At 44.0% G+C, this 26,682-nt stretch overlaps 1 protein-coding gene across 3 annotated transcripts in view; it reads left to right on the forward strand.

Annotated features, from left to right (window-relative positions):
- The window catches only part of WLS (Wnt ligand secretion mediator), a 271,286-nt gene that overhangs the window by 118,548 nt on the left and 126,056 nt on the right, over positions 1 to 26,682 (forward strand). For all 3 annotated transcript variants that reach the window (XR_014960654.1, XM_085602300.1, XM_085602302.1), the window contains 2 exons: positions 6,273 to 6,397; positions 15,836 to 15,997. Coding sequence is in view for 2 of the 3 variants with exons in the window: in XM_085602300.1 (XP_085458426.1) it covers positions 6,273 to 6,397; positions 15,836 to 15,997 (287 nt within the window). In the remaining variant the exon portion in view is untranslated. The remainder of the gene's footprint in view (positions 1 to 6,272; positions 6,398 to 15,835; positions 15,998 to 26,682) is intronic.

Raw genomic sequence — 26,682 nt, forward strand, 5'->3', positions numbered from 1 at the left:
TATGAAGACCATCCACCTAAAAGGTTGTTTTTACTTCAGTTAGGCTCTGCGTCATGTATCGTGCGACTTCTCGGGAATGCCCATCTACCAAACCCCGCGTGTTAGATCTCTTTCCTATTGAAGGCCTGCCAAGTATAACAGGTTGCTATCGTCCCAAGAGTCTTGCCAGAATTGTGAGCACAGACTTCTTTTAATCAAGACACTTTATATAGCTTAACTCTGCCTGAATCACTAACTGCCCTTGAGGTATGACATTAGCCTTCTAATGTATCCCTGATGTTCATTTAATTAGTAGAATCGCAGTTGGTGTGTGGGGGGGATGCGGTGGTGAGGGGACTGGACTTTTCTGAAATCATTCTGTGTTCATACAACAAAAATATTCCGCCTTCAAGTGGATATAATGTCTCCTGGTATCAGATGTTTGTGTAAATTGCATAAAAAATGTGCTATTGGTCGAGGGAACATTCACGTTTCTACTTGAGATAGAAAATGTTGACATTTTGAATCAATAAATGGGATTTTAATGTCTGTAAAGTTAAATTGCGGGTTTAACTTCACGTTTTCCTTGCCTGCAATAGGTAAGGAAATATGACCTGTTTACGTTTCTCAGCCTGGGAAGGTGGAGGGAGAGAAGGCCTCCCACTTGCATAGCTGTATACTTTGCCTGTAAACAGTGACCACTACCTTCCCTGCTTCGCTGAATGCACCAATGTGAAAAAAAGCTGACCGACTTTGCCAATGCATTTTACACCTGTTGTACAGCAGAATGGCTGTGCAGCGTGGATACAAGTAAAGGTAGAAAAAAGTGCTGGCTGTTTCATTTTTCTAACTTTACCTTTAGCTCGGCTGCAAAGCCACGCTGCCGTACATAACATAACGTGTATTTGTAAAGCGCACGCTCACCCATAGGTCTCTTTGCGCTGAATAACAGATGTTTATTGTTACCCAACGGTACTCATTTTATTTACCTCTGATAGATAAAAGGCTGAGTGGACCCGCCGGGATTTGATCCTCTGACCATGAGGTCGCACACAGTCCCCTGCAGTGGATGCATTAGTTCACTGAGCCACCAGGCCTGACATAGCTAAAGGATATTGGCAGAGCCAATAGCTTTCACATAGGCGAGACCAGATAGGCTTTGCTTATGCTTGTTAGGGTATGTAAGGGTATCCCTGTGAGTTCACAAAGGTTGGGATTTAAAAATTAAACACTGGAAAGTTGCAAGTCTTCTGCTTGTTGGCTGGGTCATAAATGCAATCAGCACCTAATATGTCGCATCATAGTTGTTAAGCTATTCGTGGCCTAAACTGGATTGTAAATGGAATGTGGTCCTTGGCTCATTAAGTAACCGCTTCATTCTCTCAGACCTCAAATTATGTTTATAGGAGACTTATTTCCACCCTAGAGTCTGGTAAACGTAGGAATTTGGGGTGTGATACTTGCAGCATCTGGCAAGGAGGCTTTCCCATTGCTGAGTTACCCTTTTGGCTCAGGGAAGAGAATGGTAGGTGGTGATGTGAAGACTGCTAATTGTAGCTGATGAATTATTGCTGCGATTATGATAGGGGAGTTTCAATGACTGTTTGCTCTTTCTTTGTTGCTATTCCACTTTATTTGGGGAGAGTTATTCAGCCTGGACTTTGTTCACCTTTCTGCTACTAAAGCTATAGCAGTTTAAGTAAGAAATCTAGAGGTTCCCTGAAGCATATGCTTTATTGGATGTCTGGCACTTCTGTCTCCCAAACCAGCACGAGTTTACATTTGTCTTTGCCAGATTAATATGATCTTTGCTAGTCAAGCGATCCTTCTGTACTTGGGGATGAAACTTAACCCCCGAATTGTCTCCAATCATAATGCATAGCACCTTTAAGTGAATCTGAGCAATTTTCATATACCTCCGGCTCCACCCAAATGGACATTTGATCACAATCTTCTAGTAGACATCTCTATCATAAAGTTTATAAAAGGGGTACATTGAGGGAATTTGATGGTGTCCATGCTGGGTCAGCAACCTTTACTGTGGTCTGGGATTGCCTAAAGATGTTTATACGGGGACAGATTTTAAGTTGCGCCATAGGGCAAGGCCAGGTTGAGTTGGCAAATGAGGTACATTTACGATCTAAACTTCTTAAATTGGTGATTGATTAGGCAGTTAGTGTTTGTAGGGAATCGCATGTCTCTAATACACCTTTAATTTTTTGAACAAAGTACCTTTCAAATGTTCCTGAGATGGAGCCAGTAACCTACTATGTGCCCATTAAAACCTGCATCTTGAGAATACCGAGGAAATAATCAAATATAAGAATATTATGAATTTTATTTACAATACAATGGCATTAATAAAGCTGGCGGCTACTCCCGAGGATTCATCTTGGCGCTAACTGCAGGACTGCCCTAGAGAACAGATTCGCATATTAAACCACTGATTAAAGCATTGAACGTGTGGGTCTTCAAGCCCTTCCTAAAGATCCTTTAAGATGAAGCAAAACAAAGGATGGATAGAAGTGAATTCAAAGTTTTGATTTCGGAAAGGTAGGGGGATCTCCCACCGTGCCTAGACCTGTGGACTCTCTGTATGTGTAAGGACCTTTGGGAATCAGACCTGAGGAGATAATGAACACTGGTCAGGATTACATTCAATGCAATTCTAGAAAGTATTTTCTGCAGACCCGATTACCTTTTTATTTGATCTTTTTAATTCAATGATGTTTTTGAATTATGTGCTGCCCTCATGGAGGGAAATATATATAGCAGTAGTAGTTTTTAAAAAGAATAAGGATCCATGCAAGTGTGGCTCTTATTGGACAATCTCTGTGATTAATGGCAATTCAAAAACTCTATACTTGAAAATTGATCCGTCATTTGGTTACATCCATTATTAGTGTTGTTGATCCTATGCAGCACAGATTTGTTCCTGCTAGGGGCACAACCTCTCATTAACACTGCTAAAACAGCACTACAAGTCTCTAGGGTGATGGGTTAGCCTACAGGTTGATCCTGAGGCATCCAACAGGGTCTTATGGCAGGTTCTTGGTCAGCTATGTATGGATCATGAAGTTTTTAATTCTGGTAAAATACTTTCCCTATAGTTTGAATTATGTGTATAGGGGGAGGTTATAATCAGATAAAATTAAGATCAACAGAGGAGCAACGCAAGGTTGCCCCCCCAACAACTCTTTGCCCTATATTTGGATCCATATATCTAAGTTGTAAAAGCATCAACACGTTTTTCAGCCACTTGGGTTGCCTCATATGGAGGCTAGAGGGCTAGCTTATGCAGATGACATCACCATTTTGTCTGCAGCACCTTCATGGGCCTTGGCTGCAATCGAGATCTCTGTAGATGAAATTAGGCTGAGTAACTTACTTTTTCAGTCAGTCCTCAATATCGCCCTTATTAAAGTACATCACCTTAAAGTACTGAATCGTTTATCATAGGTCCAATCTACTTCATAAGTCGAGGGCTTAGGGAGACTTCTGAGGGCTTTTGATGCTAGAATGGAGAGGCCGATTTCATTTATATTTTTGCGGAGTGTATTGTGATTGAGAGATTGGAATTTGATCTTTTATCAGTTAAATTGAGTGATCATTTTAGGATCCCAAGCTGCATCCATTCCCATCAAATTAGAATATTCATCAAAGATCCTTCATTCAAAGTTGTAAGTTTATTTTCTTGCCCTAAATGATGCCCACTTTATCTGTAAGGTTGTGGTTACAAAAAGATCATCCGTATCGAAGAACATGGTGGCAGGAGTTTGTAACTCGCTGTGTGAGAAATATCCATTGTTCAAAATGATCCCTGATGCAGAAAGCTTTTAAAAATATGGCATCCAATAATAGAATGGATGCAGATGTTAATTTCCAGCTAAATTCTAGATTTTTTTTAAGTTGTATATGCTAGAACTAATTTGCTTGCACCATGCACTTTATATCACCCTTTTTCCTGTATCTGATGTTTTTTATATTTTCCAAATCAGAAAACCATGGAAATTGACCCTTTTGCTTTTTTTAATAGAAATTATCTACAAGACCTATGCAAAGCTTGATTTATTTTTTTATTTATATATAGATACATTTTTAACAATCTCTTACTCCGTGAAGTAGACTAGTTGACACAAAGGGGGCTCCAGGAAATCATTTATTATCGTAACGCGTTTCGGTGGTAAGCCTTCTTCAAATGCCTCCGATACAGGAGGTGTCTTTTGCTGTTGTCCTTTTTAAATGTGCTCCTTCATTCCCATTGGTGGTAGCACAGCTGACCCAAGTTCGCTTGAAGAGCATTCATGCAGCGCCTTATCATGGACTGCAAATCCCATCATGCATCTTACTTTAGACTGGTAAAAATATCTCCTTGAGCCCATTGATTTTTGTCTTTCTCAAGGTGAGTGCGGGCTGTTTTATAGAAACGTGGTCGTATTTACAGATCTTTCCATCACCCCGGCATCCATTATGGCAATGAAACAGTCTCCTGGACCCCTACATCCAGCAACAAATGCCAAAGATGTGCATACCGGAGACGTTGATACAGTGAACACGTTTCTCAATGAAGTCACGGACTGTTCATTCACAGCAGTAATTTTGCTACCTTTGGTTACGGCAGCCCCAAGGCTTCCAATAACTTGGAATTTCTTTGCTACCCTGTTGCCACTGATTACCTCTGAACACTTGTTGGATCCCAGTCTCTGTCTCTGTCTCTCTCTGTCTCTGTCTCTCTCTGTCTCTGTCTCTCTCTGTCTCTCTCTCTCTGTGTCTCTCTCTCTGGGTCTCTCTCTCTGTGTCTCTCTCTCTCTGTGTCTCTCTCTCTGTGTCTCTCTCTCTGTGTCTCTCTCTCTCTGTGTCTCTCTCTCTGTGTCTCTCTCTCTCTTCCCCCCCCCCCCCCCTCCTAGTTAGGCTGGCGTTTCACTCGTACAAAACCATAGAAACACAGCAGTTATATTTACCTCCGCTAACTAACTTATGCCCCCGCAATGCACTGCGTGTGACCTCACATATTAGATTACTCATGAAATGGTCAGTGACATGGGCGTGTAAGTTGCTGTAAATGGTTAATGAGATGGTGAATGAGTCTTTTAATGGGTGACTGACCAGGTACATTGGTGTCTATATAGGTGAGTGACAGGATAGATGAGTTATTGGATGAGTGTATAGATGGGTGAGTGTGTGAGTGGGTGACAGTGTGAGGCGTTGTGTGGGAGAGTATATGCTTGTATCAGTGACTGAGTATTTGTGTTGGCATATATTTGTGACTGTGCATGTGAGTAACTGTATGAGTGAGTGGCAGTGTGAGTTACTACATAGGTGAGTAGGAAGGTGTGTGAGTAGTTGAGTGTTTTGGTGTGTGTGATTGTACAGGTGTATGAGTGCATGTGTAACGTTGCATGTCTGTATGAGTGGATGTGTGACTGTTGTATTAGTCCGTGACTACGTACATGAGTGTATATAAAAGGGAGTTAGTGGCTGCGTTATTGAGTGTATGCATGACGTGATGTGTGAGTGGGTGTATGGTTTAGAAAGTAGGTCTACGAGTGTTAGTATAGGTCTGTGAATGGGTATGTCAGTGGTTGTGTGGTGGTGAGGTGTTTGAGATGCTTCATGGGTGTGTGAGTGATTCTGTGAATTTTAGTAGTGATGTCACTGATCATGTCATGAGTGATGTAATATGTGGGATCATAAGCAGTGCATTGTGGGGGTGTAAGTTAGTTAGCTGAGGTAACTTTAACTGGTAAATGTTTATGTGCGAGTGGAATGTGAGCCTAAATATAATGTCCCTGCAACCTTTGTTTTTTTTTTTCCAGTGAATTTCTGTTTTTTTCGAATTCTATTTCCTAACTGTAATGCCCTGTAACCTGTACTTTAATAACAATGTATTTCCTTGAGTGGATTAATAACTGTAGTTGCTACTCAGGCATGGTGTACTGTGTTCCATCTGAGGTTTTATGTTTAATCACAAGAATCCTTTGAGCCAACCAAGATGGTCCCCACGTCTGACAATGCACCACGCAGCTGGGGGAGCACTGAACTGTAAACCAGTTTATGACTTAAGGATGTTTGCTGCATTATGGCTTCCACAAAAGCTCTATGGTAATGAATATTTTGTGATGCTGCTCCATGATTCATTGTATCCATTTTGCACATGAACATGCATAGATAAAGTGTAACTCGTAATTATGCATTTCCATGTGGCAGTTTTGCCCTACATGATCCAAAGAGCATTCTAAATGCAATCACCTTGTTTATGCCATTCTTCTTACTGTTTGTCTGTTATATTACAGAAGAAAATGCTATGATTACTTTGGACGTATCTATGGGTTATCGTGATAGCCTCAGTGAAGACTGGACATTAATTGCGCACTCAAAAGAGCAGCGCAAATTAAAATGCGATGCTCAATTTGAAAAGGTAGGGCATGCTTGCATTTTATGTTCCCATTTATACTATCTATTTTGACCCTCTTGTTAAAAAATCTTTTGAAGTCTTGTTCTTTTTGGGAGTCTCATACCATAGTTTAGAAACAAAACGAGCGCTGATCAATCCTAACCTAAATAAATGAAGCTTCACTCTAAAATGTAGTGCTGCGAGTAATCTTTTTCTTAGTGCTATACTGACATCTGAACAAACTTCTTGACACAAGGGACATCCCATCACGTGAATACCAACCACCCATAAATACTTCCTCTGCTCCCTTGGCATACTCCGAGCCTTCTGTAAGCCTGACACGACACCAGCAGGCTTTCCCTTCTGCTCAACTTATTAAAAACCTACCACTACCTTTTAAGTCTTTTGTAACCAGGTTTGCACAATGTCACTTAAACACATACTAAACAATTTCTGCTGAAAAGAAGTTCAGTTTTCCTTGCTGTAATGAGATTTCTTTTTCTTGATTGTCCACAACTGTGCATTGGGGGGGGGGGAGGGAGGATTCTGGAAAATGTAAGATTTTCAGCATAGAAAACTTGGGCTTTTTTTTTTTTTTTTCTTTTTTTTGGGGTGTTGTGGCAAGTTTACGAACCATTTGCGTAGATTTAAAATTTTGAGAAGAAAGTTGATTAGGATTTAAGGCAATTGCCAGGTCCTCCACCCTCCCCTGTGGTACGCTAAAGTAACAGTTGGATGTCCTATGGCAAAAATGGTGTGTACAAAAACAGATTAAGCTCTATAGTTCACCTTTCTTGATCTCTCTTCTTCTGCTCTGTGGACCTTTTTACTACTTCACCTTCCTCTACCTCTCATCCCTCCTCTTTACCAGTCTCGCCATCGTACTCCACTGTTTCCTCGTTCTATCGGACTCCTCTTTCTTGTCTTTCACTCTTAACCTCCTTTCATTCTATCTATCTTTTCTACTTAAACCTGCCTCCCCACGGTCTACTTTATTAGTCTACCTCTTTTTCTCCACCTCACATATCTACTACGTCAGTCATTTCTCCCAACCTGACCTCGACCATCTTTTTAATTCTCGACCTCCCTCCAACTTACTGTTCATCTCCCCTTTTCAGTACACCTTTGCACTCTCTACCTCACCCCCCCCCCATCATTTTAAAATGTCCTACTATGTTTCTTGTTCTGCCTCTCAGATTGTACTTAATGCCTTTCTACCTCATCGGTTACTAAAACCACACCCTTTTCTCTGCCTCACTTTTGACTATGACTATCTCAACGACCATTACCTCGCTCACCTCTCTTTTTCTGCCCTACCGATCTTTCTGACATCTAACTCTGACTTGACTTCACCTCGCTTCCATCTCACGTGCTACAATTTCTACATCTCCATTTACATATCCCATTTCTGTAGTTGACTCTATACCTCACTGGTCTATATACATTTTACTCCCTCTTAAATGCACTCTCATTACCTCCGCTTTATTCTACACACTGTTGTGACCACTTTCTTTGTTTCTCTACCTTCTTTCTCAATTTGTGCTTCTCAAATGTTTCCAGCTTCCCCTGTATCTCTCCTACATCCATTTCACAGTATTTATTGTTCTCCCCATTCAACCTTTATGTACCTCACAATCCCATTTTGCTCTTTGAACCTTCTCATCACCTAATCTTTCAATTGACCTTCCTGTTCATTTGCTACATGGCTTATCCACTGCCCCTTTTTAGGTCTCGCCCGAGCCAGCGCATGTGCTGCACTGGCAAGACATTTAGTAGCTGCTTCAAAAGTGCTACCTTGCCGGCCACCAGCTTGCTAATACGCGCAGACGCCGTGCACAGCACTTTTTCCCGTCGCACGCGCACCACTTGCATCACCATTCGCAGTTTTAAAAAATGTCATTTTTGCGAGCACAGAGCGCGTCATCGCGATCGCTTTCACCGTGATCGCAATGACTTTCGCGGCCGCGCTGCATTACTTATACGGCCACGCGGGCAATGCTTGTTTGCAAAGCAATGATGTCAACTGTGTGATACGAAACGATCCGACATGGTGTCTGTTTCGCATTGATGTCCTGGGCTCAAAGCACTATTGCATTCCAATTGAATAACAGTCCGTGCCTTTGACTCTTACATTGCTGTGTTTTTTTTTATTGTTTATGGCCCAGGATAGAGGTGCAATACAAAATAATAAAATAAAAGATACCACTGATTAGGGTTATACTTCGCCTGGTAAGGAAGGATGCATGAATGAGTCAAACACAGGATTCTATTTCATATGCCGTGGGCTGTGCCCTTAGTTACATAAGCTGTGCTTCTTGTGAAGGTTTCTTTCAATTTTACGGCCTTTCCATCTTCATGCTGCTTCCTATAATCATTGTACTGTTAAAAAAACTATAAGATCAAAGTCAGTTAAGGCAAGTGTGGCTTCCTGTACAGCGCGTGAAAAAATGAATCCCGGCACCGTACATTAGGAGTTATCCACGGATATATTTTCTTTGAGGGACTTTGACACCTCTCCTGCCCCATCATGATGAAATCACTCATCCAGGGCTCCTTTCCAAAATAGTCAATCGAGGAGCAGCATTAACGAGCATTGGAATAGCCAATAGGTCTCGCTTTTGGGACCTTTTATAAGTGTTTAGCCATAGCGCACATTATCCTGGGTGCTGTGCCGCTAGCAATGGAATAGCTATACAATGCTGTCACAAACCAGTCGAACAAAAATGTAAACCATTTCAAAGTAATGAAGAACCACAAATGTACAACTATATAATGTTGCTAAACGTTCTGTGGGCTATGCAGAAAGTATCAGTACACGAAGTTCGGAAAAAATGCTTAGCCTCAAACAATGAACGTATGCATAGGCTCATTTTACGGTTTTACAGTGTTGTACATACAGTCCATAGTTCAGTCAGTTTTTCAAATGACCGGTTCTTGCTCTCTGAGATCTAGGTTTAAACTTGCTAAAATTCCTAGTGTGGCAATCTAGCAAACATTGACTGCAGCCCCCTGGTGCGTCCTCGGGTGTCCTTCTTTCATCTACAAGTGCTGGTAGGAGTAAAGTGTCAGTGAGATCACACTACAGCATCTCTTAGACATTTTTGTTTTTTTCAGTTAACTGGGTAGAGTGATGCCATTTGAAATTAAGTTCCCCAGCCCTCTATGGCTTTCCTGTCCCATGTGCATATTTGAACACACAGTGGCTAGACTAGACTAGGCTTGGTAGACTAAGTTATTTACTCCCAGTGACACACTGGTCCCCAGTTAGCATCTGTGATCCTGTTCAGCTGCAAGTCACCGGACTCGTGTTGCCTTCACGCAGTTTGTGAACTCAGAAAAATTTACATTGAAGTAAAACTGCAACAAATGCTCTGTTGCAAATGTGGGCTATTTGGGTAACAGAAAATAGAGCATACATATTCTGTTGCAGTCCGTGATTCTTAAATTCCTCACCAGGGAAAAACACTGCAAAGATACTGTACAAACTGCTCGATTTTTACTTATTAAAGATTTTACGTTTGCAACACTTTACCGGACAAAAAGCATGATGCTTGATTAAAATATCTCAAAAAAGCAAACTGACGTTGCAATATTTGCTTTTGTAAAAGAAAGAAAAGAGGAAACTGATTTTGTTCCCAATTTGGCTTCCACCTTCAGCAAGTGAAAGCGGACACCAAGATATTTCTACACGCAAACATGAGCAAATTCAGTATGTTCCATGTGTTGCCATGGTGCAAAAATGTATATAAGAAACGGAGCAATCTCTATTACGTGATCAGAAAAAAAACCAGCATTGGCATAGCCAATAGGTCTCGCCTTTGAGACCTTATAAGTGTTTAGCCATGCAACACTTGATGTTGTTGCACCAAGGATATTCTGCTGGATAACTAAACACTTATAAGGTCCCAAAGGCGAGACCTATTGGCTATGCCAATGCTTGTTCTACTACTGTCCCCTCTTCATTCATCTGTACTTTTTCCTCGCTGCCTCCATCTTTACCTCTTTCTACATCATCTTTCTACCCTGGACGGACCTTTCTTGCTGCATTATCTTTACCTTACCTGTCCTTATACATTTACTTCTCATCCTTCTCCTCTTTCTCACCATTACATCTCTCTAGTTCTTTTTCTTTGCATTTCTACCTCTCTCCTCTTTATCATTTATCTCCCCCCGCCTAGGCTTCACCCTCCCTTTGCACTAGCTCTTGCTACCTCATTCTAAAACTTTACATCTCACTATACCTTTCTTTCTCGACCTAACTTATTTTTTTTATTTTTACCCCTCTGTACCTTTTGTGGGTAGCTCAACCTTTTCTCTTTATTTGCCTCCCTAGTTCACCTTGTTCTTTACCTTATACCTATTGTGCTCTACTGCACATTTCTATATTTTTTACTTCTAAGCCCTTTTTCTGACTCTTACCGCTCCCAATTCTTAATATACATCCGAGCTAAAGGTCCCCGTCAAGTCAGAGGAAACACAAAAAGAGTAGTGACTGTGCAAGGGAAGAAAAATTAGAAGAAAGGTATCAGATTTCATCTGTTGGAATCGTAAAAAGCCTTGGATCCGTGCATGGATTGTTCACTGTTGCAGTGTGAATGCCAGTTGTGAAAGGGGGAGTATTTGTGAATAAGAATGTCTGGCAATTATAGCTACATTTTCAAGCATTACGTGCACATGTCCTATTTTTAATATTTTCCCCTAGTCCACTACACCTCAATTAAGTCTCCCTTACTTGTCTTTCCCACAATGGAAGTAACAGGCTGGTTAGACCATAAATACTATATTACAGTATTGTTGTAGGACGAAATAAAAGCTAAAGCAAATTGAAAAAATATATATTTGTCGGTGCTTTCCTTTGCACTAGTTGGATAATGGTGGCTTAACAGCTTGAGCTTTCGACTTGTTTTGCCTGCCTCCATTTCTGAAAGTTTGTTGGATAATTCAATATTATTTGGCAACCTGTGCACTTGAAAAAACTGAAGATGGGTTAAAAATTGTAAGTTGTTGCTAACCTGGGCGGGTGAGGTGATTTAAGAGGGATCATAAAATGTAACTTGCCCAAGGCCTTAAAAATCGTTAAGATGCACCTGATGAGGGCTATAGAAAAGCTGTGAAGAAGGGAGAGGGAAAGCAGTTTGATAAACGATAAGCAAATAATATTTAATTCCTTTCTGACCTAGCCCAGAGTTCAGCACGCTTAGGCGCGTGGTGTGAGGCATGTCTTCATGTGAGTTCTCACTTTGAAATGACTTTCTCTGGCAGGTTTAAACTAAGTGTTACATTCAGCAATGTAATGGGATGGAGTTTAGATTTTAGTGCGGCCATAGTGGAGTAGCAATTACGCATGCAACCGCTTATATCTAACATGTTGTTCTGACATGGGTGAGGTGTGGCCAAATATACGTTAGTTTATTCATTTAATGGAATAAAACATGGACATTTAACTCGTAAGCGAGGGTTCTAGCCATAGACGCACTTTGCATGCTGTCTGTGGTCTGTCTAGAGCAGTGTCCATGTGAATGTGAATTTTAACAGTATGCTGAGTTTTTGACTGACAAAAGTTCACACCGTGCTTATGTGAGCTTGCTCATACAATGTCATAGCTGATAAGGCGATCTACAGAAAGGTAATGCATGGAATACTTGAAACATTTTCCGTTACTAGTACTCGGTCAGGGCCACACCTGTATCTTCTTTCAACCCGCTACAAATTCGGAGCAAATGTATGCAAATTAGTCCCCAAGCCAGTTTTGGGTCGTTTTTGTCTCCCTGTGCCTTTGCATGACAGTAGTTACACTTTACGAAGGGTCAACCAGGCAGACCGTGACCCAGTGAGCAAAAACATGGACTAAAAAGTGGACCATACTAATTACCAACAGCTGAGTTTAATGCAAGATTTTCACCACCTCCATCCTTGTTCTTCAGAGATGTCTAGATTGAGGATGATGGCGGAGATGCCATCCCTGCAGTGTAGTTCAGCACATTTACCTGGCTTCTTATTGCTGGAAACATTTAACTCTTTCAGAACTTGGTAGCAAGGTGTCTGACCCTAGCCTTATTGGTTACAGTTTCAGCGAGGGATCACTTTTCTGATTTATTATTGTAATTTGATCTCCGAATAATTTAAGTTGTTTCTCAATAAACACATTCATAATCCGTCTAGTGATGAATAGTACATAAAAGTTACGCTACTTCACACACAAATCAGACATGGCATAAATTTTGGTGATTTATTGAATCTAGCTGTAGTATCCTGCCATTAATTTCTCCTGTACCAAATTATCAAATTTTGTAAAATCAAAATTTTGTTTATATTCGCCTAAATGGTGGTAAATGTTACGATGAGATTACTAACCAGCAATCCTCATTCTATTTCTGTTACTTGTCCTCTGCCTTACTTTTGTGGTACGCCTAGATAAGAAGACTGTGCAGTAAATATTTTATTCCATCTCTTCCTGCCCTCCCCTCTAGGGAGAAGCTACCACACTTTCTGTGCATCAGCAAGTTGTTACCCTCCACTGAACAATGAAAAGCATTCCTGGTGTAAGGTGGATTTCCAATAAGTACCCCTGGCCTGTAACCTCACCCAGTCTTTTTTTTTTTTTTGTTTTTTTTTTATCCTATTCATTACAAGAAGTTATCAAACCTTGTGGCATCAAGGAGAAACCAATCCTCACAGTGAAAATGTGTTACACGAGGGATTTATTAAATTTACTCAGTGAAAAATCCTATTTAAAAGCCAGATGTTTGAGATGGTGTCATTTCCCCGCCTCCTTTACCAATTGCAAAACCATCCATATCTGATCTCTCCCGGATGGTTCCGACGGATTAATGCAGCCCAGGGTCAGTTACTGTGGATGGGTGGAATGGCGAGAGTGACCCTGCGGACGTGCTTTCGGTCCACGTATTGTGGGGGTTTGGCAACCTCTGATATCCTGTCCTATTATATGGCCTCCCATCTATTAGTCCTCAACGAGTTTTGGTATGTGGATAGGGCGGATCCAGCCTACGCGGTCCAGAGATGTTGTATGGGGGACCACACCCTACATACTATACTTTATTCTGCATCGTTATGCAGCTCCTTGCCCCCGGCTACAAAACTTGTCTTTCAAATCTGGTGACAGGCGCTGCGGAGGACCGGGTGGTGGAACAGGCTAACTCTGGAGACTCCCTTTGACACAATGGGCGACTGCCGCAACTGGCTACATTGTCAGGTTTACGAGGCTGGGACCATATCGGCATTTCTACTCTTGGGGATGTCATGCGGGGCTCGGTTCTGAAGTCCTTTCAGGATTTCCAAAAAGACTTTCAAATGCCTAAAACCCAATTTTTCAGATACCTACAGTTCCGACATGCTATCACCCCATATATCGAGGGGTTGGGGTCCTTGGCTGAGTTTAGTCCCATAGAGGCTAAGATATTTACGGGGGACCTCCACGACCGCAACATCTCAAAGATCTACCAGTCCTTGGTCACGCATTGCTCCCCCACACTACAGAGACTTAAAGAGGTCTGGGAGAAGGACATAGGCCCGCTGGAGGAAGAGGACTGGGTGGAGGCCCTGGCCTCCCCACGGGGAGCATCCATAGCAGTGAGCCTTCGCCTTATCCAGTTTAAATATCTCCATCGGGTCTATTTTACGAGGGTCTGGCTCTGGCGGGCGGGATTGGTGGCCTCCCCGGTGTGTCTCCGATGTCAGCACGAGGAGGGCAATCTACTGCATACTATCTGGCACTGCACTGCCCTAGCACGATTTTGGTGGGGAGTTTTGTTGTGCCTCTCTGAGGTGCTGGGATGGGACCTCCCAAACTCCCCAAAGCTGGTCCTGCTGTATGTGATGGACGACATAGGAGGGAACATATACAAGCGCCATCTTATGCTACTGGGGTTCACCTTGGCTAAGCGGGATATTGCTAAAGCGTGGAAGGCCTAGAGGGCGCCCTCTGAATCCATTTGGAAAACTATAATGGACTTTTGTATTGGGCTAGAAATCCCTATCTTTGTGGCTAGGGGTGCCGGCTTAAGCATTATAAAATTTGGCGGCGATGGGCCGAGTATCGAGGCCTGGAGTTGGAACCCGTTTCAGTAGCCAGGCCCATAGACTTGGCGTCCCTCCCGGTATAGGGGATATGCAATATTGCTTGGTGGATGTGGGGGTACAGTATCTGGCCAGCTGGGAAGGTTTCCTCTGCTTTTGGGTTGGCGTGGGTGCAATTGGGGGAGGGGGTTTAGGGGGTTTGTTTCTCTTTATTTCTTTGGGTACTATTGCAACTGTATTGCTCTCAATCTGTCCTATTTTGCTCCAGAAAGTGTCAGTCATTTCTGTATCCATCTTCTTTGCATGAGTTGCTGGATGGCAGTGCTCTGCAATATCTTTATTTGACAAATAAAATCTGTTAAAATAAATAAACGCCAGATGCTTGCATTAGAATGTATCACAACCGTGGTGGGCTGCTATGCTATTACTTGCAGTCTGTATTGATTAATGAAGGTTAATGTAGCAGCTCTCTAAATGTTGATTGGAACAAACCGGCAGCTTCCTCCAGGGTTGTCCCTATTATTTTAGTTGGTCTTTGTGGATGCTTATGCAATATCCCCCCTCCCACCCCACTAAAATTGACAGTGCCTCATGTCCAGAAAAGCCTATTCTTAAATTTCTGTGGCACCTGTTCAAGGCTCTGATATCGACTTCCTAGAAGTAATTGGGTAGCATTTCTCTTACTGCTTTAGGTTGGAAGATTGGTCCAGTGGTTTCAGGACCTTGGTGACTTCCTATAGCCGATGTAATTTCTTAAGATGTAAAATACCTAAGGAACCAACCTATTTGGCGGTATTCTTCAGAGGTGGAGAGCAGGCAGTAAGTTAGGTGGTAATAATGGTTTGTAACCATCAATACCATTTCTAAATTATACCTGCAATCTACTTGCTGTGTGTCTGATTCACAAAGAGTTTGCTCTGACTATGTATGACTTACTTGTGCAGTACTCCTTGCATACTTCTGAATTCCTGCGCTGGAAAGCAGGAGTAAGCAAGGAATACAATAGGAGCAAGTTACAACACAAGCGTTGTTAATTGGACCCTACATCAATGTTGTAGGAACCAAACTACTGAGATAATAATGTATTAACTAAAATCAAGTATGAGTAAATAACATTATGAATGCAACAAAGTGTACTACGGGGCACCTTGGGCATAGTTAAAGCTAACGAGGGGAGTTGTCTGTTACAGTAATTATGCTGACGATCAATAGCAGAAAAGTTGGCAAAATGAGAAGGGGGGGATTGGTTGGATTTCAGCTCTCTAGAATGGAGCTGAAGGTCCAAGTAGGAGATTGAATTGATTATTAGAACAAGATGCAGCAAACATAACACATAAAGGAGATACTTTTTCTGCATGTTGCTTTGTGCCAATTGCAATAATTAACATAAAGATTATTTTCTCTCCATTTTTGTTCCATTTGTAGACTCCCGAGAATGAAGGTCGTCAATATGAATGTGATGTTCTACCACTTATAGAACTTGGAAGTGTAGCTCACAAGTATTATCTAGTCAATATCCGAATCCCTGTCAATGAAAGGAAAAAAGTTAATCTTGGCATTGGGGATTTGAAAGATGTCCGGATTGTGGTGAGTTCATTTGTATGTGCATTCATCTGTTCCTTTAGTGAGCTAAAAATACAGATTAACTGAAGTTACAGAATATGGAAAAGAAATACAATTTACATTTTTTGGAATAAAGTGATGAGTCCTTGAAATTCATGACTGTTAGAAATGGGGGTCTCTAGTTGGCAGAGGTAGGTACCTTTTGACCAAATAGGGACCCTTGCTTCCAGTCAGGGTACGGGGGATACACACTTTAGATAACCCCCTTGGTAGCTTGGCACGAGCAGACAGGTTTATCGCAAAGGCAATGTGTAAAGTATTTGTTCCAACACTCACAGTAAACGGGGGGACACAGCAAAGTCCCTTTGTCCTCTCCTCAGTGGAAACCGCAAACTGCAGGCCAACCCCAGACGCACAGCAAGGGCAGTACTTCTCAGTCTCTTCAGCTAACCTCTTTGGCAACAGGTTCCTCTTGATCACAAACTAGTCTAACTTACAGGGATTTCAGATCTAATTTTTATACCCCAAGTATTTGGTCTCTGTGTTAGGGGTCTTGGACCCAGTCCAAACCAGTTCTGGATGCACTCTACCAGTGCACAACTTCTTCCTTTGTCAGTGTGGGCCAGGGTCTTCAGACACACCGCAGAAGGTGGAGCCAGCATTGTGGAAGGCACAGGTACTCCTCCCATTACTCAAAATGCAGATTGGCCTATTCAGCCTAGCGCTGACTCACCCAGACTCCAGAAGCCACCCCAGCCCCTGTCACTCTCAAACCAGGCAGTCCATCCACAAACCAGTAGAGGCACACAAAGGTTGAACAAGAAAATAGCCACTTTCTAAAAGTATGATTTTCAAACACAGAATTTAAAAAACCATTCTTCCTAAAAGATGTGTTATTAAATTCTGAGTTCAGTGATACCAGACTTCAAGTTTCTATCTTACTTCTATGCGAAGATATGTTGGTAAAATGTTACTCCGCATTCCCTATTCTGTCCTATGGGCAAGAGAGCCTTTCAATAGAGAAACGAAATTGGCAGTCTTTCACTATCAGGACATGTTACTCACACTAGTACATGTCCTACCTTTCACATACACTGCAACCTGCCCAGGGGGGTACCTTGTGCCTACCATAGGAGTGTCCTATGTGTAGGGAAGGGGAAAGGTAAGGCCTGGCAACTGGGTACGCTGGCCAGGTCAACATGGCAATTAACAAACTGCGCACAGGCACTGCAGTGGTAGGCCTGAGATCTTTTCAGCGCTACTCATGTGGGTGGCGCAATCCGTGCTGCTAGTCCATTAGTGGCATTTGAGTTGCCAACCCTGGCACACTCAGTAAAGTGCACTAGGGACCTACTGGTAAAACAAATATGCCAATCAGGGAGAACCAATCACAATAAGAATTTACACAGAGAGCATATGCACTTTGCCACTGCTGATCAGTGCTAGAGACCTGAAGCCACCAACCACAGGTCAGGAGAAACAAAGGAGGAAGAATCAAAACGTTTTGGGATAACCCTGCAAAAAGGGTCATTCACAACAATGACTAACACTCCTAGTTCAAGGTCAATTAAATTGTGGTAGTTGAATACATCTATTGTATCTGCATTTGTAAGACATGGTAGGTTTGGAATTTATGTTGCTTTAAGAGTTTGACCATGAGAAAAGTACAATGTGATGCCTGGGTCATGATTTCACCTTTCTATGGGTAGGTAGCAGAAGTGGCTACTAATTGTGTGTTGCTACATGGGAAGTAGTATGACTTGCTGTTTAGTGCTGCCCTGACGACTTGAGAGGGGGGGAGAGGGGGTGGGGGGGAGTAGTGAAGGCTGAGGACGGGGATAGAATTCATGCCGGCTAATCTAAAATGGAGTAGTATTGGTAGCAGTTTTGACAATCAGGCTGGGACTATTCTGAGTCTGGACTGAGGCTACTAGGATTGTGGTCAGTAAGGTAAAGAACAAGCTGCACCTAAAACCCACTTTGTGGCACTGGCTAACTATAGATGCTTACTAAACCAGTAAGGGGCAAAGGTCTGTCTTTCTATCTGTGTCTGTCCTGTTTGGGAAGGAGTTTGCCGACCATGATAAGAATTTGGCTTATTGGAGACTCCTAGCCCCATCAGCGGCCCTCTGCAAACAACCTTCAATTCCTTGGTTCAAACCATTCCACCCATGAACTGTTGAGGTTTCCCAGCAGAGGTTTGGTGCTCTCCGTGTACACAATACACAGTGCAGCTGAGTGCAACAACAACCCACCACATTGACTGCTTGGGGCTTTGGGTTATGTTTCAATAACTTGACGGCGTTCTGTTTAAAGGAGTTGTGACCCCTTCAAACCTGCTAGTATGTTAGTGGATGGCCATGTAATAATACTCAGTTACCCTACAGGCTTCATGTTGTAATGGTTTCAATCCCTTGCATCCATCCCTGTCCGCACTGTATGTAGGTGGAGAAGGACGTTTATTTGAGAAAATAGATGCGATTTGTGTCATATATATATAACTGGTCCAGTTTCAATAAACTCTCTGTAGAAACGTTTAATTCAGTGGTGAAACTCCTCACTTTCATGGTGCTGTAAGGATGTGAAAGGTGTAGACACCTGTTCCAAGATTCACTATCACAATTAAAGGGGTCGAGAGGGATTATAGTGTTGGGGAAGCCCTGACCTGCATTTAAGATTATTATAAAATCCCCAACCTTCAGAAGGAATTTGTTTGTCTGGACTCGGCCCACTGTCTGCAATCTACTATCTAAGACCACCTTAAATTGTACCACCTTTCCAGTCACTGTCTCATAACTTAAATTACATATGGGTACATAAACCAATACTATGGCTGTTAGTGCAGTAAACAAAAACCTATAGCTGCGGGTCTTCATAACTTTGTACATCTACTTGTAACTAACGTTTTTGTTTTATCATATGTTATTTAAAGGGGATGACTAGGATTAATAACTTGCAGGTAATTCTGTCATGAAGGTTAAACCTAGCTAGCTACACCTGCCCATACACACATCTAATACCTACCTCCGGTACCACCATAATCTACTCTCACTGCCTCATCCCTTTACCACATGAAAGGAATAACCATCCCTTCTAAAAACCAAATGCAGACCGCTTCAATGCACTTCCCACCATCCACCAACTGAGTTTGCTTGCTGGTACTTTTTCAAATTCCAAAACCCACTCTTTGAATCCAGTGGAATTTGGGGCCAGAAAAGCTGAACTCCGCTGGGCTCATGAAGAAGCAACAATACATTGATTCCACTTCACACCACCTGCAGAGAAAAGTCTGCCTACGGTTGACCATGCAGTGAGCAAGTCCACGTCTTTGGAATAGCAGTGCTAACGTCTAAAGTATGTGAGGTTGCTGACACCGCAGTGATCTTGTCTGTCATTCATTATTGCCAACTCTGTTGCTCCCCCACATCTTAGCTGCCAGGACTCTCATGAGTGAGTAATCGCTTGCAGACGAAACATGCAGTAATATGAAGACTGAGATTAATTGGTATAGGCCACTGAGTCTTGCATCCTTCTTAAATTGAGTGCCATTAATTTGGGGAGTAGTAACATCTGTCATTTACAGCACCTGCCAGAGCTTCGATATTGAAGTGCTGTGTAAAAACTAAGTTACAACTGATTGTTAGAGTTCGGCCTATGTCTTAGAGTGCAGGAAAGATGGCTTACTGAGCTAAACATTTTCCGTCGAGATATGTGATAACCCACAGGTCACAAGTTTGAATCCCCATAAGGCTATCTCAGCCTACCATCTTACCAATGTTTGCAAATCGAGATTTATTACGTTTGATAAAAGTAACATTTGTTATTTACAGCACTTAGTACTTTATACCAAATATCTGCCTTTTCTATGTGAAAAAAGGTTTTGATTATTGTCCTACATAGTGTGCTTTGTTCATTGTAAAATGTATGACCTGTCTTACATTTGACCCACAAGCATAGCCAAGCCCTGCAGCCCAGTTTACACCTCCATCTATCATTGTCATACTTTTCTGATTTCTGGAGAAGGTGTGGCTAAAAAGGTCTGTTACCTAATACATAAATTGCCATATTTGCTGCCACTAAATAAAGATCGCTACTAGATGTAGTGACCTCCTGCTCACTGTTCTAATACCAGCCACTCCTCGAGAGATGGCTTACACCCCATCCCACACCCATCCAGCACAGGCGTCAGCAGTACATGTGACACTGCCAATAAAAGGGTTTGGACGCACTTGCCCTGGGCCAGTTCTACACCCTGACTAAAATGGTGTTTGGGTCATCATTTTGTCTACATGAGGGCCTAGGGCCCTGCAACATTACATGGACGGTGAGCGGAACCTGCCCGCGTGTGCAGCCATTTTGTTTAGTGATTGTAGGTGGAGAGTGCTGCCTGTGGCACCCCCTGTGAGTAGGAACAGGACGTGCCTCATGGCCTGTGGGGCATGTGAAAACCCCGGGGTGAATGAGGTGATCGGGAACCCACCCCGCACATGTGTCCCAGAAGGTTTGCAGGCAACCGACTGCTGAAGGAATGGCGTTTCAAAGGCGAGCGGCCATAGCGAAGGTCTGTGGAGGCCCCAACGTGAGAGCGAATGGGGCCTGGACTGCCGAGGTGCCAGCCTGCCGCTGCATCCCCTGGTGTGAGAAGGAAGTAGGCCCGATCAGCTATCGGGCGGAAGGTGAGCCCTGAAAGAAGAGGAACCACCAGAAAGACTAGATGGAAAACCGGAATCTCCGTTTGGTGCTCTAGCCCCCTTTGCAGCCCGTGAGGTGAGAGACTGCTACGGAGGGGTAGAGCAAAGAAGGGACAGTGTGCGGCTCCCAGCCGTTGATCAGGGGACGAGGAGACCGAATGGAGAGTAGCACCTTCCCCCGATGCTGGATGTGGCCTCCCGTAGTGGCCTGAAAGGAAAACACTCACCGGGCAGCAGGAAGAGTAAGTGGCGGCTAGCCCGGCTGAATATGGATGTTATGGGCGTGGTCCCCCGCCCGCAATTCAGACGAGCGTTGGAGTCAGTGAGGCCAGGGGTAATCTAACATTACTTCGCAGGCATTTCTACATATTGCGATTAGTGCGCATTTTTTAGTTCGCAGGAACTTTTAGTATGCATGCTTTTACTTAGCATGCTGTTACTACGCAATTACCGTTACTTCTGCAAAGTGAAATACTTTGCAGACTATCCACATCGTTGTTTGGAAAAGGAGGCGCTTTTTCCAAACAACAACGTGCTGCTGTTAAGACGCTTGAAGGAGAAGAGTGGATCCAAGAGTGAAGGTGAAGAGAGGGACCATGGGGGGAGAGAGTTGAGTGGGGCAGTGTATTTTTTTAGGGTCGTGCAGGGGGTTGTGTTTAAGGTTTAAGGGTTGTTTGTAGTGTAATTTGGGTTTAGGGTAGTGACTGGGGTCGAGAAGGGTAGTGTTTGGGAGTAGGGACCGGACTGTGGGTCGGGGGAGGGATGTGCAGGGGGTGACTGTTTAGGGTAGTGTTGTGTTTGTGTAGGGTAGTGTTTTAGGGTGTAGGGTAGTGTTGGGGGCATGCAGGGTAGTGTTTTGAGTGAAGGGTGCGGGAAAGGGGAGGGGTGTGCAGGGGGTAGTGAATTAGGGTTTAGGGTAGTGGTGTTTGTGTAGTGGAGGGTAGTGTTTTAGGGATTAGGGTAGTGTCGGGGGAGGGGGGCGTGAAGTGTAGGGTCCAGGAAGGGGGAAGGTCGTGTAGGGAGGTAGTGTATTAAGGTTTAGGGTAGTGTAGTGTGAGAGGGTTTGGGTAGTGTTGAGATTTTATGGTTTAATGAGTGTGTAGAAATAGTAGGAGGAGGTACAATTTTGAGAAGCTATTGTATTCAAAAACTTATAGACGTTATCAATGGAATACATAATGATATATAAATTGTATGTTCGATTTATGTACACAGAATAAATTATTAAAGATTTATTTTCGGACGAATAATTTTGTGAAGGACATATTAATTGTGAAAAGTATGAAATATGAGTTTGAAAAAAAGGATATTTTTTATAATTCACGATTATTTAGTTAATAGGCAATTTTAAGAAACTCCCCCACCCTAAAGCCCTTCGCATGATTTTAGTGCAATGTTTTTAATTAGCATGAACCATCACAGCAAAAAAAACGTAATAGTGCTATGCGTAGTAATATAATGCAGAATAAAAGCATTTAAAGCACATTTCTAACCATTTGCGTTCTAAATGCATGCGCAGTTAAGACTTGCGAAGTAATGGTTTATGCTACGTAAAAACATCGCACTCAAATCGTGCAAAGTAATGGTATGCGAAGTATCGACATACGTCCAGGCCAGGTGCTACTCATGCTGCGATATGCGATCAGCGGTGGACCCAGCCTTCCACTACAGTAGTATATGGTCTACATCTCAGTGCGACATGGAGGACGAGTGAGACGGCCGTGGTGCGGATATCTCCGTTGTGGCAGATTGCTGTGAGGAAGGAGCTGCTGCGAGACACCCGCCTGGGAGGTGGCGAGTGAAGTGCATCCTTGGCGAGCAGCTCAGTTGGGACAATAAAGAAACCAGAATTGGCATAGCCAATAGGTCTCGCCTTTGGGGCATTATAAGTGTTTAGCCAGAGCTATTGACTTGTCAATGTCTTTAAGCTGTGCTGTAGAGAAGTGTGGCTGCTGTGCAGCTTGCTGAAAAGTTTTAATAAAGTGTCAGGAGAATTTTTGTTACCTTATATATGACCAAGAAGGCATTCTGTACAACTGAACGACCATATTAAAAAAAGTATTTACAATAAAACATTTCCTCAGTTTTCTTTTGTTCTTGCAATGCTGGCAACTTGTTTCTGCCTGTTTCCGAGTGATGCTGCTGTGGTGGCGCCGAGTGATGCTGCTGCGGTGGCGCCTAGTTGAGTGATGCTGCTGTTGCGCTGACTGATGCTGTGCCTGTGTTCTGTGGGCCCCATTACTAAGTCTGTGTAAGTTGCTGAGCTATTAAACATTGTAGCTCCTGGTAGAGTACCTTTCTGGGCTTCCCTATAATATACCTTTTTATATACTTAATTAGATGGCTACCCATTTATGTAACTGATCTATTGATAGCTTGTTCAAGACTGAAACTAGTCATGGTAGGAGAAGGTGAAGAAAATGCAATATATTTAAATTATACTGTATGTAAACAAACTATTCAATTAAATATCACAGAGACTAGGCTCCAAGCGACACTTTTCTCATGTGAATGGGTCAGGAAAAAGGGCCGCTCGGCAGGAGCCCCTTCAGGCTCTGTGCAGCCCCCTGAAAGGCCTGCTCAGTGGAACTGATCTCATTAATGGCGGAGGGGTGGGGCCCGGCCATCAGCGAAGGTGGACACTAGGGGGGGGTAACATCCTGGCTTCTGTCTGGGGAGAAAGGAGGGAGTTAACTGAAAGGACTCCGATGGATTTATTGGGCGACAAGTAAAAGCCCCGAACAGAGGGAAGGGGTGGGGAGATGTAGGGAGCAAGGAAGAAAGGGAGCAGGGCAGAGTGAAGGCGGAGGGGATATTGGAGGTGGCACTGAAGAGCGAAGTCCATCCAAAGAGGAATTGGTGATGGTGAGAGATGCAGCAAATAGAGGTGGTGACGTCGAGGCAGAGAACGAGGGTAGACAGGAAACAGAGCAGCAAGTGGATGGTGCTAAGTGGGTGGGAGACAGGATGTAATAACAAGCATTGGCTGCGTGTGAAGTAATGAAGCTTAAATCAAAGCAAGCAAGACGTGCGGACGCGAGACGCGCTCTGTGGGGGGAAAGGGGAGGAGCATTGAAGCATGCACTTGGGAGAGCAAGCGAGAGGAAAGCCAGATGGCGCCTGATCGAGGAATGCGCGTTACTGTGCACGTAACCGCATGCTCTAGTGCACACAAAAAGCTGTGGTCGGCTTTTTAAACCCACTCACTAAATGTCTCGCCAGAGAAGCGCATGCGCAGGCTCAGGCAAGACCTAAAAATAAAAACTTGGGGTGAAGGGGAGGGAGTCCTGCAGCGTGTGAGTGCCCCACAAAGTGAATCAAGGCAGCGGCCATTGGAGAAGGTGCCCTGTCTATGGGTGGGGTGAGTACGAGGCCCACAGTGTTGGGCAGCTGCAGGGACTGTGTAACATAGGGCGAAGCAGCACTGCCATCTAGTGGCTGTTTTGGGAACTGCACCAACACACAAATCCCCCAATAAAACGAAAGATCAATGAGTGCACAGTGAAAGGGCTCGCAGCACGGGGAAAGCTGCTGAGGCATAATTAACGAAGGAGGAGGCGGGGATTAGCCAACAGTGCCCTACTCTAGAAGCAGCTGGAGCAAAGCTGTACCTCTACAGAGATACTGTGTACACCAAGGACTGTGCACATCACGGTGCCTTCGTGAGAGAAGGGGATTGCGTCACAGGAACGGTGGCTTCGACCCCATTTAAAGTGTGGAGGACACCGGCAAGAAGGGAACCTTGAGGACAGCCTGTGAGGGCCTGAGACGGAGAGTGCAGTGATGTCTGGTGGCCACAGGTGGTCACTGCAGCATCAGGAACACTGGAAGGAGTGCCATTAGAAGAACAAGGGTGGTTTAGGACACCAGCCCAAAGCAGCAAGTCCCAGAAGAATGGAAGAAGGTGCTCTCTGCATGTGTGCCCAGTGGCAGAAGCATGCCACTGCAAGGGAAAGAAGGGGGTGAGCAACATTCCCCCAGCAGAACAAGCACCTGTCAGTGGAAGACTGAAAACTATGCGCAGCAAGTGCGTCCAGAGAAGCAAGGATGGCACTGCAGGAGGAAGAACCAGGTGCGCAAGGCACCAAAATGAAGGGCGTACAATCGGAAGCGTGCCGAAGATATGCGCAGCGAGGATGATTGTCTGGCTGGAGCCTGAGAGGGAAGATGACCTGAGATGGTCAGAGAAGTGGTGACCTGAGGAGACGTCCATGAGTAGGACAGAGGATAGGTCTGACAGGATTGACCTGAAGTCAGAGGTAATGAAAGGAAGAAGGTTGCGATGACAGATCTGTTCACCGAGAGAAGAGAATGCATTGTCCTAGGGGTAGACCTGTGTGTAGTGCACGTCACATGGAGAGGCCTGTTCAGTGAAGACTAGCAAGAAGAAGGGACTAGACCCCTTTGTGCAGTGAAAGAATAAGGAGGAAATTGTGGGGCATGACGCCACCGCAAAGAAATTTCAAGAAGACAGGAGAGGCGTGTGTGAGCTGACAAACTCTCACATCAGAAGGCAAAGGTGATGAGTGCAAGAACATCTGTCACGGAACACAGTACTTGGAGAACATTGGTGGCACTTGGAGAAACTGCCTATCTATGAGTCTTCGGAACACCTGGCGATTGCAGAGGTGGGCAAGCTGGACCATGCATGACCTTCACCTTCACCTTTGGTTGGGGAGGGTCGTCACACGGGAGACTGGGCGGGGAGTCTGATCGGATGTCCTGAAGAAGAGGATCTGACCATGCCACACCAGACTGTGGCGAGCCAGGGGCAAAGACCTCAGGGATGCCGTTGTGAGCGGGTCCCACCATAAGAGATGAGTCTACAGCCACCCTTCTGCAGGTCCCAGGAAGACTAAGCTCTTGTGCTAAGTGGCAGGAGTAAACAACTACCCTTTTCAGATGGAGCTATGGACTTAAAGGTGGTATTCCGAGAGACCGACAGACCCCCCCCCCCCCCCCCCCCCCCTCCCGGGTATTGGAGCGACCCTGAAGTACACCCAGTGGAAGCCTGGTGCAGAGGGCCTCCAGGACATCACATGAGAGGGGAAAACCTGCAAGAGGGGCATCCTGGTGAGACGAATGTTTTGCAACTACTCCACCATGTAGAGAGAAGCAATGCTGGCTGTGTAGATCTGCCACTACAATCAGGCCTGATTGGTGAAAAACGTAACATCCATCTGATCCACCTTCACTCCACCCACTCTGTCACAAAGAGCGATGCCTAGAAAGACCTTGGTAACTTCCAGAGTCCAAAGAGGACCGAACCAGCTGGGCATCACTGAACTGTACCAAATAGAACTGGTGGTCCTAGCTGCTGTTGTAGCTTCGTCTTGCTTTGCAGGCAGCTGAAGAGACTCGGCGGAAGTTTATTTTGTTTTATTCTCTCCCAGAGGTTGGACTTTATTGTTTCTAGTTTGAATAACGTTTGGGAGGAATGTAGTGACCTGATGGTCACTGTTCTAGTTATTTTAACACTGGCCACTCCCCGAGGGATGGTTTACACCCCATCCAGCACAGGCATCACAGGACATGTGACCCTGCCAATAAAAGGGGTGTGGCGCATATGCTCTGGGCCAGTTCTACACCCTAACTAATGGTGTCTGTGTCATCATTGTCTGCATTCGTGCCTAGGGCCCTGAAATATTACACTAAGGAGTTGGAGTGAAACTAATTTTTGCAGAATTAATCCCTTTTTGGATTCACATGTTGTGCATTTTCCGCCATCTAGTGGTTGTATCCGGAATCTTAATGTTAGTTTTCTTTTATTTATTTTTTTGCTGTGCGCCTTATGTGCCCATTTGGTTATCTGTCCAGACTCCTCTTAGGTCAGACGATTGCCCCGGAAGCCCTTGTGCATTGTCTCCATCTTTAGATTCTTTTTTCTGCTGCTGTCTGGAAGCATCAGCTAAAGATCCACGGATGGCGAGAAAGAAGACCAAGACTCGACAAATTATCGAAGAGAAAGCGGGAAAATATACAAAATTAAGGACCTCTGTGGGGACAAACTGAAAACCA

This window comes from Triturus cristatus, chromosome 4_2, assembly GCF_964204655.1.
Source record: "Triturus cristatus chromosome 4_2, aTriCri1.1, whole genome shotgun sequence".
Taxonomy (NCBI): Eukaryota; Metazoa; Chordata; class Amphibia; order Caudata; family Salamandridae; genus Triturus; species Triturus cristatus.